Source organism: Rutilus rutilus, assembly GCF_951802725.1.
Source record: "Rutilus rutilus genome assembly, chromosome: 17".
Taxonomy (NCBI): domain Eukaryota; kingdom Metazoa; phylum Chordata; class Actinopteri; order Cypriniformes; family Leuciscidae; genus Rutilus; species Rutilus rutilus.
Genome location: NC_140230.1, coordinates 9829471 through 9843145, shown reverse-complemented (window position 1 = coordinate 9843145; position 13675 = coordinate 9829471). Strand labels below are relative to the sequence as shown.

General features: G+C 40.1%; 1 protein-coding gene across 1 annotated transcript in view; it reads left to right on the top strand.

The window, feature by feature from the left end:
* LOC311276183 (tumor necrosis factor receptor superfamily member 11B-like) overlaps positions 1-13675 on the top strand; it is a 51514-nt gene that overhangs the window by 16965 nt on the left and 20874 nt on the right. The window contains exon 2 of the mRNA XM_084385723.1: positions 5845-6208. Coding sequence (XP_084241849.1) covers positions 5845-6208 — 364 coding nt within the window. The remainder of the gene's footprint in view (positions 1-5844; positions 6209-13675) is intronic.

Below are 13675 nucleotides of genomic sequence, written 5' to 3'. Positions count from 1 at the left end.
TTGCGACGGAAGTGAATCAATCAAATTAACTTTAGCTGGAAAATAACTTTATTCAAGAACTGCTATAAAGCCAAAACAATCTCTGTTACTTTAAACTATCCTTGTATCTCAATAAAGCCGCTTTGGAACAATCTACATTGTTAAAAGCGCTATATAAATGAAGATGACTTGACTTGACTTGACATTACAAAAGAGAAAAAAAATTAGGAATATCATTGTAAATAGAAGGGTAATGGTCAGGCAAGAGCTTTAGGACCCTCGTTAATATTAGAAAAGCTTTCCAGCGCTGGAGAGACCAAAGGCCACTTCGCCTTGCGTTGTACCACACAGCATTTTCACCCCTTGTCCCGCACGTCGCATATTGAGAAAATGTCCCGCATTTTCATCAGTCTAATGGTTTTTAATGATCATATTAAGAAAACGTGCATGCGTTCTTTTGCCTTTTTAAGAAAGCATTTTATTTATTCTTTTTGTGGCGTAGGTTTTCACCTATATTTAACAGCGCTTCGTCAGAAGTACAAATACAACAGCCGTTTTTTAAATCCTATCCAATGGTTGAAAAGAAAGGAGTAAACATGGTCACTAGTAGGTTGTGATGGCTGTCAATCAAAATGTGTTTCGTTCCATGTGTTCCCTGGCAGAAAACAAATGGATAATTCGGTCAATTAAAATATCAATTTAACAGAATTTATCTTGCAACAACCTGCTATGGTTGTTTTAATTCACATCCTTTCTAAAAATATGAGTTTTTGGTGTAATATATTCTTAGTATATAAGACTGTCAATGATCTAATTTCATGTTGTTTTATATTTTATTTGTTCATTGTTTATTTTGTTGAATTTTAGTTGGACTTGGTCAGAACTGTTTCAAAAATAGTTCTCTGCATGATGCCGCTGCCTTTGGGCTCAGTGATGTTGAATTTAAATGACATGTCAAATAAAGACATGTTATGTTACATTGTGATGTAATGGTGTTTTCTGGAAGGGACTAAAGAACAAAGTACTTTTATCAGCTGAAAGGCAGAATACAAATGTTTTTATTAAGTTAGACACAACAGTTTCAGGTTATGTTTAAGTGTTGGTAACATGTCCCACATTGTCCCACACAAACTTATAATCGTCCCACATTTGGTTTGTTTGATGGTGGTCACCCTAGGTAAGGCCTGAAAAAGGTCCCCACGGTTGTTTTGTTTCTGCTTCATATGTGAGTAACATTGGTTTTGAATGTGTGCTTCTTGTGACTAACAACAAATTCTTGCTTGTACTCATGTACTGTATGTTCATTTTTGGTTCTTTCATGTTGTTTGTTCGTTATCTTCGCTTTATTTTTCGGGCAAGCTTTATTTTGCTTGTTTGGGTTGATTTCAAATATCAACAGTGCCCAACAATGATTCTCAGAAATCACTCACTGCACCTTCAATCTTTAGCCTAACTCATCGGGCATTTTATTTAAAAATAATAAAATGTTGCCACATTCATCTGTTGCAGAAAATTTAACATGCATCAAGCGTCACTCACTGGACATTTCACTTAAAAACTGCTGTGAAACAAGCAAGATGCAACTTTTTATCAGTTTGGAAGTTTTTTCAAACTTTATACTCAATAAAAACTTAATATACATAAGAATAAAATGTGAAACATCCCATTTCAAAATCAAACCATCAACGACATAATTATAATACTAAATTGTGATTTCTTTCTTGCATTTCTATATTCATATATGTTCTGTTCCTAGATACAAACTGTAATGGAGGAAATGTTGTTTTCTCCTCTTCGCGTCGTGGCCGCATTACCACCTCGGGTGTGCACTATTTTTCTAATAATTCAACGGCCCATCATCAATTATTCCTTAATTATTTATTTGGTCTGGTGGTTAATTTGTGATTAACAAATATATTCCAATATATCATTCCAATATATTTTATGATAATTAATGAATGTTTGAACTATACCTTCAGACATCACACAAAATTAAAAGAAAAGAAAAAAACTTTGGGTTATGACTTTAGGAGATTTATGCAACAACTTTATATTCATATAACACAGTGACGTGCACAGACCTTGGCGGGGGCAGGGGCTATCGAGGGGGCACCGCAATATGGTTAAAAAGGGCACTTTCACTTTCACGATTAAACGGGCAGAGGCTCAAACAAGCCCCTCTCCCCTGTGCACGCCACTAATATGACATATAGAGAGAGGGAGAGGAGTATCTTTTATTACAGAAGATAATATTAGTGAAGAGATTAAATGAAGTTCAAAACATGGGTTCAGGAGGAGCCTAAACATTCAGTCCTGTCAATCATCATTATGATAAGGATAATGATGCTTACTTATACAGAGTATGAGTAAGCAGCAGACACCACGTCATCACATTGACAAATTCTTCCAGCAGCCCTCCTCCTCCCCTTCTCATCCAGTAAATTATCTCTCTCCTCTTATGCGCAATTCCATCATGGGGGGGGGTTTAACTCGGAGCTCAAGCCGAGCCTCGGGTTCGAGCCTCCTCTAAGGACAGCAAGCCAAGTTACTTTACTATTAACCTTTAAGGCTGAATGGGCAGGCGATCTAGTGAAATAACTCCATCCACTATGATCCATTCCACTGGCTTTATGATGTGGATGTAAGGAGAGCCTTGTTTGATGTCAGGTGTCCAAGACAGTGAATGGATTGTGCACAGGGAGAGAGAGAGCTGAGGAAATTTTCAGGAAGAGTTCAAGAGTGATATAGGTATGAATGATGTAACTCTGTAACTTAATTAAGAAAGCTTTGCAGTATCCTTGAAGACCACCTGCAGATCCTGAAATGTCCCACTTCTAATTTCCCCAGCTATTTTATATTTTAACACGCTTGTTAATCAGGAATAGTTGATGTGGTGATAATTGGAGAATTAGTGATTGTGTGGTGTACACACACTTTCTAATCTATTAGCTATTTAAGTGAAAATTTAATGGTCTTCCATCTTTGTTAGTCAGTCTTGTTAGCCATCTTGTATCACACTTCTCACAATCTTTTTGGATTCAAATCTTAATTTCAGTGTCCTGTTTTAGGACAATGAGATTTCTCTGAGAGCCTTATGTCTGCCTGAGATAAATGTAGCTTACCTTGAAATTAAGCATTTGAATTCAGCACTGACTGAAGGTCACTGGTTTCTTTGTGAGTTTCCTTTAGATCATTTGAACAGTGTAATTACAACTCTCAAAGACTCCATGGTAGTATGTAATTTGGGTTAGAGTACTGTACACATCTTCGTCAAATGGCAACCTTGCTTAGAGCGCCAAAAGGCTAAAAGTTCACAACGTTTTCCACAGTTTCACTCTATATCTGCGGCATTCTTATGCTGAAAAATGAGTTTAAGGACTTAATGATTTCCTCACTGAAATCCACCACCTGCTGTATAGAACACAATTTATGGGTAGCTTGGCATCCTTTATCTCCTTCCCACCTCCTATACGGAAATGTAATATATGTACATATGTCTATAATATATGTACACAGAACATATATGCAAACATTTGGTATGCTTATATATGATTTTCTATAGGTTTATACCATTTATCAAATAAAAAATGTTATATTATACTCGATGTTAAGACCATATATGTGAGCAATATATGTCTCATTTATATATGCAAGTTTATTTAAAAAACAAATATGCAAACATTCAGTATGCTTATATAGAGATTTTAGATTTTTTCATTTTGTTTTCAATTGGATCGCATGGGTAACGGTAAAAGGCAAATACTCCAAATGTGTGACCCTAGAATCATCACCACCATTTGCCCCTCCAGAGATTCCACACATGTATGACTTTTTGTCTGTGGAACATAAAAGAAGATCATTTAAAATATGTCTGTTTTTTTTTTGTTTTTTTTTTTGTTTTTTTTTAAATCAAGGTTAACCAAAATGGTTTAGTTACCAACATTCTTCAAAATACATTCCTCAAAAAAAACATCTTTTATTATGTGTTTATGTCCTATTTGTTGTATTCATTTATTTATTCCAATTTAAGGCCCTAACCCCAGCAAAACCTCTGTGGCTGAACTTGTGGGCTGCATGGGCTGGATTTGTGTTGTATTTTGTGTAGCATACAGATCGTGTTCATCATCAACCATTTGCTTTCATGATGTGTTCTGTGTAGCATATGGCTCGTGTTTATCATCAACTGGGTGCTTTCATGTGGTGTTGTGGACACTGAGTCAGTGAGAGCTCTCACTGGCTGCGTGTTCATCTGCTCAGCTGTCTATTGTCTTAACCCCGCCCTTCTTATTACCTGATTGTTGGTTCATTTGTCCCACCTGCTCTCTCCCTCGTTACTCCCCTAATTTCCTTCCCTTCTTATTCTTTTCAGTCCTGTTTCTTGTTGTGGATGTTTTCTCTGTAGGTGTTGCAGTGTACTGTTCTGTAGTCATGCTGTGCCTTGTTTAGTGGTGGGCAGATCGAGACTTCGTGGAATACTAAAACAGTTTGAAGCAAATGTGCCGTATTGTGTCGAGGCTTTGAAATAATCCGACACCTGTCTCCACGGTGACCCCTAGTGGTCAGAACAGTGACCGGGCCAAACAAAAACCCGGGCCAAACGTGCATAAAAACAACTTTTGCAACAACAAAAATTATAGTAAAATCTTTCAAATGCAATTATCTAATCATCTAACAAGATTATCACCTGTCTATATGTTTTTTTATTCATTGTCAGGGTTTGTTTTGTTTGTTCTTTAATGGCTCAGCTAAACAGGCCAATAAGAGACTATTAACTACCATTATTCATTTTAATCATACTCATGTCTAATTAAAACATCTACGAATGTATAAAACTGATCAGAGATCAAGTATAACCCACAGACACTTGTTCATTGGTGACACTTGTTCACTCAGTGACTCCTCATGTTATGGGTTGACAGAGATCATCGCCCCAGTGGTGATCCATTGACATTTCAAAGTGTTTTGAAATGTTTCGAAACAGTTATGACGTAATGAGGCCTCGTTTACTGAATTCACGTGTCTCTGGCAGTTTGATACATGCTCCGAACCATTGATTCGGAACAAAAGAGTCTTAAAGGTTTCGAAGCTTCATGAAGCAGTGTTTTGAAATTGCCATCACTAGCATTGCTATACTGTGACTGTGTTTCCCCTTGGGGGTAGTTTTTGTTTTATTTAGTTTATTTTTGAAGTCTAATAAAATCTCATTAAACTCTGCATCCTTGAGTCCTCCTTACATCCCTTACCTCACCTCACAATAAGTAACATATATTCAAAATACATGTGCACACCATGTTTTTCATAAATTACATTTATATGTCCCACATATTTATCAAAAATACATTTAATTTTTGATATGTAAAATCCATATTAAGACTCTATGACATCTATATCAGTGACATATACATCACATGTATGTAAACAATATGTTACGCATGAATGTGCAATTTGCATGTTACACATTCAAAGACATATTATTGATTATGTGTATCAATAATTCTAAATGAGACATATGATATATGTAAAAATATGGATTATACATTCATAAACATATATATTTATATGGGATATATTATATGTCAATATATGGAATCGTTCCAATTTCTAGTAGGTTATATGGTTTTACTTTATATGAGCATATTAAATATATTGATATTTCATGTTTGTGCATATATTACATTTCCATATGGTCTCTCTCTATCTTTGACATGAGCCAAGAGCAGTCACACCATGCCCTGTGCGATATCCAGACCATATTGTTTGTCATGGCATCAGCGTGAAGAGGAAATCCCCAAAATGACTTAGAAAACACTTCACATACATACCAAAATGCAATCTCTAAACTGTATTTCCTATTTGTTTCCTTAGCTGTTTGCCATGTCTTTTGCATGGGCCTACCAAGAAATACCCAAGTACCAGCACCGAGACCCTCTGACCTCTAAGGTGCTGCTTTGTGAGCAGTGTCCACCTGGCACGGCCGTGGAACGCCACTGCAGGATGGGGGAACCCACCATTTGTGTCCCCTGCCCAGAAAAACGCTTTGCGGAACAGTGGCATTGGGGAGACAGCTGTCAACATTGTACATCTGTTTGCAAAGAAAGGCAGATTGTACGAAGGGAATGTAACAGCACTCATGACAGGCTCTGTGAGTGTATACCTGGGTATCACCTGGTCGTAGAATTTTGTGTCCATCACACAGCTTGCTTACCTGGCTCTGGAGTCGCTGTACAGGGTACGTACACTCATTCTTTTGTCAACAGTGTGCTATTTATGAATTCAAGACCATCGATGTTTGAACCAGTGTGTCTAAATGCGTAATTTAGCAATGTCACAGACTTGCCAGATGCAAGTTATGTATCAAATTATGTATCAAACATCTCATTCACCAAAATATTATGAAGAAGAAATGTTACAGAATGTAACTTGCAAGGACTCCAATATTTCTGGCCTCTAGAAAAGCTTCTTCAGCAAGGAGACACTTTTATTTTAAATTATCCGGGTGTGTTATTGCTTTTAAATGCCATTTTAAATATAATTATTGGGGAGCCTCAGTGGTTTTTAGTAAAATTCCACACTCAGCCAGTCAACTGACCCTGAATTAAACCCATAATGCACCCATATTCCTTATTTTACCATTTTTATTCCAGTATTCAGTATTCTTTGTGTCAAACCGGTTTCAAGGTTAAGAAAGTACATTCATTAGAAAGTATACATTAGCAGTTGGCCAGTACCTCACATAAGCTTTCTTGTCAGCTGGTGGAACATTTGGCAGTGTGTATGTGCTGTCAGGGTGCTATTTAATCATGCTATTTGTTGTATCATGAGAAATTCACAGTGGCTGAATTCCAGCAGAGTAAGTGGAAGTAATCACTTCCCTGTTAGCAATGGAGAGTGTGAGTGACAGAGGTGTTCATTAAACAGAATAACACTGCTGGTTGTTATCACATTGACCACCCCACCCAGACTCCAGCCTGAGTCTAATGGGGATGATCTTTGTGTTCAAGACCAGATGTTTTAATTTTGTCATTTATTTTTGTCTCTTTTTAATTAGGTCAAACATTATCCCTCAGTGTTCCGTTGTCACAGCCCACATACATCACATTTTAAAAAGGAATTTACTGGCTAAAACCTTAAATTGAAGAATGTATTATGAATACTTGGTTTCTGTAACCAAAGAAGATGGCAAGATTTTGGCTCTGATTTATCTCCAAATGCAGTTTGGGTGATTCCATCATTAGATCGTGTTTTTCATGAAAATATAATATGAGTAAAATAATTTTCCTTAAGCTTATCTCATAGTTTGTTGCAAATGTATATATACATATATTCTTGTTTTTAATGTCTTTCAAATGACAAGTATTGAATGAAATAAAAAAAATTAAATGAAAAAAATATTAGTCAAACAGTTATACATTCACCATAAGATGGCGACAGAGGTCCTTGAACACTTTTTTTGGAACATTTGTGATGTCCTCTTCTGGCTTATGGGCTGTATGAGTTTTTCTTGATGAGCATACCCTTTACACCAAGTGTTAAACTTCAGTACACAAATCAGTTTGTGCAATGAACAACAATGCAATGCCAAATTATGCAGCTTTATGGAGAGATGTGTTTTATTATTTTTCTAACCGATCAAACATATTGGAATTTTTGCCTGGTGGATAGACAAAAAAATTACATACTCAAGACTTATCCAGAAGCCATAATATTATAGAGACTTGGATTGTTTTCACTTACCCCTGTAAGCAACCTCCCACAATGCCCTAGTAACACCCTAGCAACAAAACAAAATGCTAAAAGACAAAATAACACTTTAGCCACTACACACCAACACTCTGCCTACCACTGAGCATTGTGGTGAGTTTTCCTTGTGCAAAAACCAAAATGGGTCACTTAGTTGTGTCAGTTGTTCTACCTTGTGTGTGCAGAAAAGGTTATCATGCAATTGTGGCAGTTTGCAATTTTAAGTTAAGTCCGACTACGCCACCCGGAAATAGTCCGGGAACCCACAGGTTATTCAGATACACAAAGCACGCAGATCCGTAGTGGCTGAGTTAAATAGCAGACAACGATGATCGTACAAAACAGTTTTTATTCAAAAAGACACCATTTAATAAATACGACACGATCTTCAATACTAAATCGTAGAGTCAGATAAAACAACAATCACACACACACACACATACACACACATACCACTTCAGAACCTGGGGGATTTGTCCTAACTATTAGATCAACACAGCAACCACTCGTGCTCTCTCACAACACTCCACTCGCTGTGAACACTGCACACTGTCAGTCAAACCACCACCACACCCAGAAGACTTCAGGAACCACGGGTACCCCAGATTCTGAAGGGAAAAGACAAGAACAATCAATATAACAATAAACACATACTCTTTCCACATAAAACTCTGTCAATGAAGCATATAGTCGCACCCAGCCGTAAAGGCCTGTCTTTCTCAGTAACACTACCAGCCAACCAGCTGATGCTCGTGGACCGTGATCAACACGATAACAGGCGTTAATGGGTCATTCCCATAGATGTTGACAAACACAAAATAAATCACAACAGTAAATCAGCGCAACACAAACGGTAAATCAATTCAACACAAACAAAACAAAAATACAAAAGAAAACTAAACCTTCCTAATGTACAAATATAAGGGTGACACACATAGACCTTCGTCGCGGTAAGGTTACCCGTTCTCAGTCCGCCCGTCGAGAAACACTGTGACAGCCCCAATTTAGATGTATCCTGGCAGGCTGTACGCTCAGCGCGTATTTTGATCAGCTCTGGCGTCGTCCTTGACCGGATGGAGACCGTCACACTGTTGAATTAGAATTTGCATACAAGTTCACAGAAACTGTAGTTCAAATAAGAGACGGAAGGACGGGCGAACGCAGCGACTTGGGAGTGAAACAATCCGTCTGAAGTTGTTCAGCGTCACACATAAATAAGAGTTACAGAAAGTAGTACGAGCCGGCAGCGTCTTCAATGCTCCCAGAATCTGCAAAGCCCGCTAAGCCTGCTGCAACACCTCCACGCCTCATACCACTATTAAAACATAACATTAGGTTTAGGAGATAATCATCTCGTTAGCTTAGGCATAAAAAGAATGCATCACATACCTGCGGTAATTAACTCATGCCGCGCAGTGCACTCAAGGCGTACTAATAAAGATTAGATTAGATTAGATTCAACTTTATTGTCATTACACAAGTACAGGTACAAGGCAACGAAATGCAGTTTAGGTCTAACCAGAAGTGCAATAGCAGCAAGTGCAGGATATACAGTGGTTCCATAAGTGCAGAACATGGATATGTACTGAATAAATATAGAGTTGAATACTATTATAAACAAAAATTTACAGATAGATTGTCCTATGAATATAATATACAGATAACTATTACTGTGAACAGAGTTTACAGCTAGATATGTACTGAATATAATAATATACAGATGGCTATTACTATAAACAGAATGTTTACAGATAGATATGTACTGAATATAATATACAGATGGCTGTTACTATAAACAGAATTTTACAGATAGATATGTACTATGAATATATATACAGATGGCTGTTACTATAAACAGAATGTGAGCATAATATACAGATGGCTATTACTATAAACAGAATTTAACAAATAGATATATGTATAAGTTAGGCTAATGAGCAGTATAACAATGGATTTAAAGTAGTGCAAATAAAGTTTGGACAGAAGCTATCCGAGTGAAAGTGCAGTGGAAAGTAATTGCATATTACAGTTAAGGTACGATATTGCAATGTATATATAAACAGTCGGTACTGTAAATAAACAGTCGGCAGTGCAAATTGAGCATATTCCGGTCAAGGTAGTAGTGCAAGATGCATATGTAAACAGTTGTTACTGTAATAACAGTCAGCAGTGCAAATGAACATTATAGTATTGCAAATAACAAAATGGAGGCAGGTGTGAGGAGGGAGAGGAGAGTCAATCAGTATATGAGGGGAGTGGGATCAATGAGGGTTAGAGTTTAATAAAGAGACAGCTCTGGGGAAAAAACTGTTCTTTAGTCTGCTGGTCCTGGTCCGGAGGCACCTGAAACGCCTGCCGGAGGGCAGGAGAGAAAACAGTCTGTGGGCTGGGTGAGAGGAGTCCTTAAGGATGCTGCGAGCTCGATGCAGACAGCGTTTCCTCTGGATGTGCTCGATGGCAGGTAGTGGAGTCCCAGTGATGCGCTGGGCGGTTTTCACCACCCGCTGCAGTGCCTTGCGCTCTGCAACAGAACAGCTCCCATACCACACTGTAGCACAGTTGGTCAGGATGCTTTCTATTGCACAGCGATAGAAGTTCACAAGGATAGTGGAGGAAAGCTGATTCTTCCTCAGTGTCCTCAGGAAGAAAAGGCGCTGGTGAGCCTTCTTGACCAGGCTGGAGGTGTTGGTTGTCCAGGTCATGTCCGCCGAGATGTGGATCCCCAGGAACTTGAAACTGGAGACACGCTCAACAGCCATTCCATTGATGTGGATGGTGTCGTGTGTGCCTCTTGACACTTTCCTGAAGTCCACGATGAGCTCCTTCGTTTTGGTGGTGTTGAGGAGCTGGTTATTTTCGGTGCACCATGTGGCCAGGTGCTTGATCTCCTCCCTATAGGCAGTCTCATCGTTGTTGCTGATGAGACCAATCACCGTAGTGTCGTCCGCAAACTTGACGATGGAATTAGATCCGTACACAGGCTTGCAGTCGGAGGTGAAGAGGGAGTAGAGGAACGGGCTTAGCACACAGCCCTGTGGTACACCAGTGTTGAGTGTGATGGATGTGGAGCAGTTGGAGCCTGATCGAACATTCTGGGGTCTGTTGGTCAAGAAGTCCAAAATCCAGTTGCACATGGAGGTGTTGAAGCCCAGGTCTCCAAGTTTGGCTATTAACTTAGTTGGGATGACAGTGTTGAATGCTGAGCTGAAGTCAACAAACAGCATGCGTGCATAAGTGTTCTTATTGTCCAGATGTGTGAGCACAGAGTGCAGTGCCATGGAGACTGCATCCTCTGTGCTCCTATTGCTACGGTAGGCAAACTGGTGTGAGTCCAATGTGGATGGTAGAGAGTCTTTTAGGTGTGCCAGGACCAGCCGCTCAAAGCACTTCATTACGATGGGTGTGAGTGCTACAGGGCGGTAGTCATTAAGGCACTTCGGGCTGGAGTGTTTTGGCACTGGCACAATGGAAGTGCATTTAAAGCATGTTGGTACAGCTGCTTGGGCAAGAGACAGGTTGAAAATGTCTGTAAAAACCCCAGCGAGCTGCTCCGCACATGCCCTGAGTACGCATCCAGGGATGTTGTCTGGTCCAGCAGCCTTGTGCGCGCTGATCCTGCTCAGTGCATTGCAGACATCTGTGGAGGAGAGTGTGATCGGTGGGTGGTCAGCTGAGGATTTGAGCTTGGTGGCAGTTTCTCTGTTGTCTCTTTCAAAGCGAGCATAAAAGTCATTTAGCTCGTTCAGGAAGTTGACATCAGTGGCTGCGGGGGTGGAGTGAGAGGGTTTGTAGTCACTGATGGCCTGAATGCCCTGCCACATGCGCCGAGGGTCAGCGTTGGAAAAGTGTCCCTCTATCTTAAGCTTGTAGCAGTGCTTGGCCTCTTTGATGCCCCTTTTCAGATTTGCTCTGGATGTGCTATAGGCTTGTGCATCTCCTGATCTGAAGGCAGTATTGCGTGTCTTCAATAGGAGTCGCACTTCCCTGTTCATCCATGGCTTCTGATTTGGGTATGTGGTGATCTGCTTCTGGGTTGTAACACTGTCAATGGTGGTATTAATATAATCCAGTACAGAGGAGGTGTAGCAGTCAATGTCCGTGTGAGAGCCACTGGTGGCTTGAGAAGCAAACATACTCCAGTCTGTGTGTAGAAACCTTTCCTGGAGTGAGAAATCTGCCCCCGCAGGCCACACCTTGATGGTCTTCACTGATGGCTTCACGCGATTGATCAGAGGTGCATATTTGGGGGTGAGGAACAAAGAAAGGTGATCTGACTGTCCCAAGTGGGGGAGGGGTGTCGCGACGTAAGCTTCAGCCATGTTTGTGTAAACATGGTCTAAGGTTTTGTTTCCTCTGGTGTGACAGGAAACATGCTGGTGAAATTTCGGTAGCACTGACTTTAAGTTTGAATGATTAAAATCACCCGCAACAATAAACGCAGCTTCCGGGTGAACGGTCTGTTGTTTACTGATGGCTGCGTGAAGTTCTTTCATAGCAAACTTGGCATCAGCATCCGGGGGAATATAGGCTGCAGTTATAATAGTGGAAGTGAACTCCCGCGGTAGATAAAACGGTCTACATTTAACCATGAGAAACTCAAGGTTAGCTGAACAATGTCTCCCAACAATAGCAGAGTTTGTGCACCAAGCTTTGTTAATGTAAATGCACAATCCACCACCTCTGGTCTTACCGGAGCCATCTAATGTTCTATCCGCCCGGAATGTATGGCGTCCCGCTAGCTCAATAGCGTTGTCCGGTATTCCGCTGTTTAACCATGTTTCCGTGAAAATTAGAACATTACAGTTCAAAAGTCTCTTGCTGTATGTGATGTTGAGTCGAATCTCCTCCATTTTGTTCAACAGCGACCGTACATTGGCAAGGAAAATGCTGGGTAAAGAGAGCCGGTGTGGTGTTAGCTTTAGCTTAGCTCTTAGTCCTCCGCGCTTCCCCCGCCTTTGTTTACGATCTCGCCGGCGCCTGCGAGCACTTCCGCCCGGCCGGGCAGAGTGCATAGCCTCGGGTGATCTGGCGATCTCAGGAAGGAGTCGAAGGTTGTCCATAAAACTGTCGGAAATTCGCAAACCAATATCCAAAAGCTCACCTTGGGTGTACGATGTTAAGGCACAACTGTTCTGGACGAACAGACCCGAAATGAGCAAGAAAAATACTGCTAAATTACAGAATCTGGAGAGACCGCGAGCCTCGCGATGTACTCGCGCCGCCATCTTGGATCATAATAAAAGGCTCGCCATGATAAGAGTTCACTCCACGTTCTCCTCCACCACACTGCAAGTTAAGCGAGTCCCAAATTACTGTTTCTGATCCAAACATTCATACACTTGCCACAAAAGTACTCACCTCCTAAACCTAAACCGGCGCCCCAGAATGACGTCACCACCCGGACTCGGAATAGCACGCTTGCCTAGATGCCTGCCGCATCCCTTTTTATACCCGCAGAACACCATATTTGGGAATTAACCCTATGATGGCTGATCACATCACCACACAATATTTTCACCAGATTTGCAATAGGTATGTACAAACATAAATGTGATCTTTCTGACCCCATTTTGGTTTTTGCACAAGGAAAACTCACCATGCTCAGTGGTCAAATGAATAGGCAAACTGGCGTGTGCCTATTCATTTAGAATCCATCTACATTAGAACTATAGAGTAAGAACTCTATAGTTCTAATGTAGATGGATTCTAAATGAATAGGCACACGCCAATTAGCAATTAGCATAATAGATGCCAAACCGTGCTTACCACAGAACCCGTGCAGTATTAGATTGAATATTATCACACGTTATTACTACTCTGAAAAAAGTACAAATTATTGTAAGTTTGGCTTATTGTCACGTTTTTGGCTATGCACAGTTAAAGAATGAGAACCAAAAGTAAAAATCTAGTTCCTCAAAATTCCTAAGTTCCTTATTCACATAATTAAACTCCACTA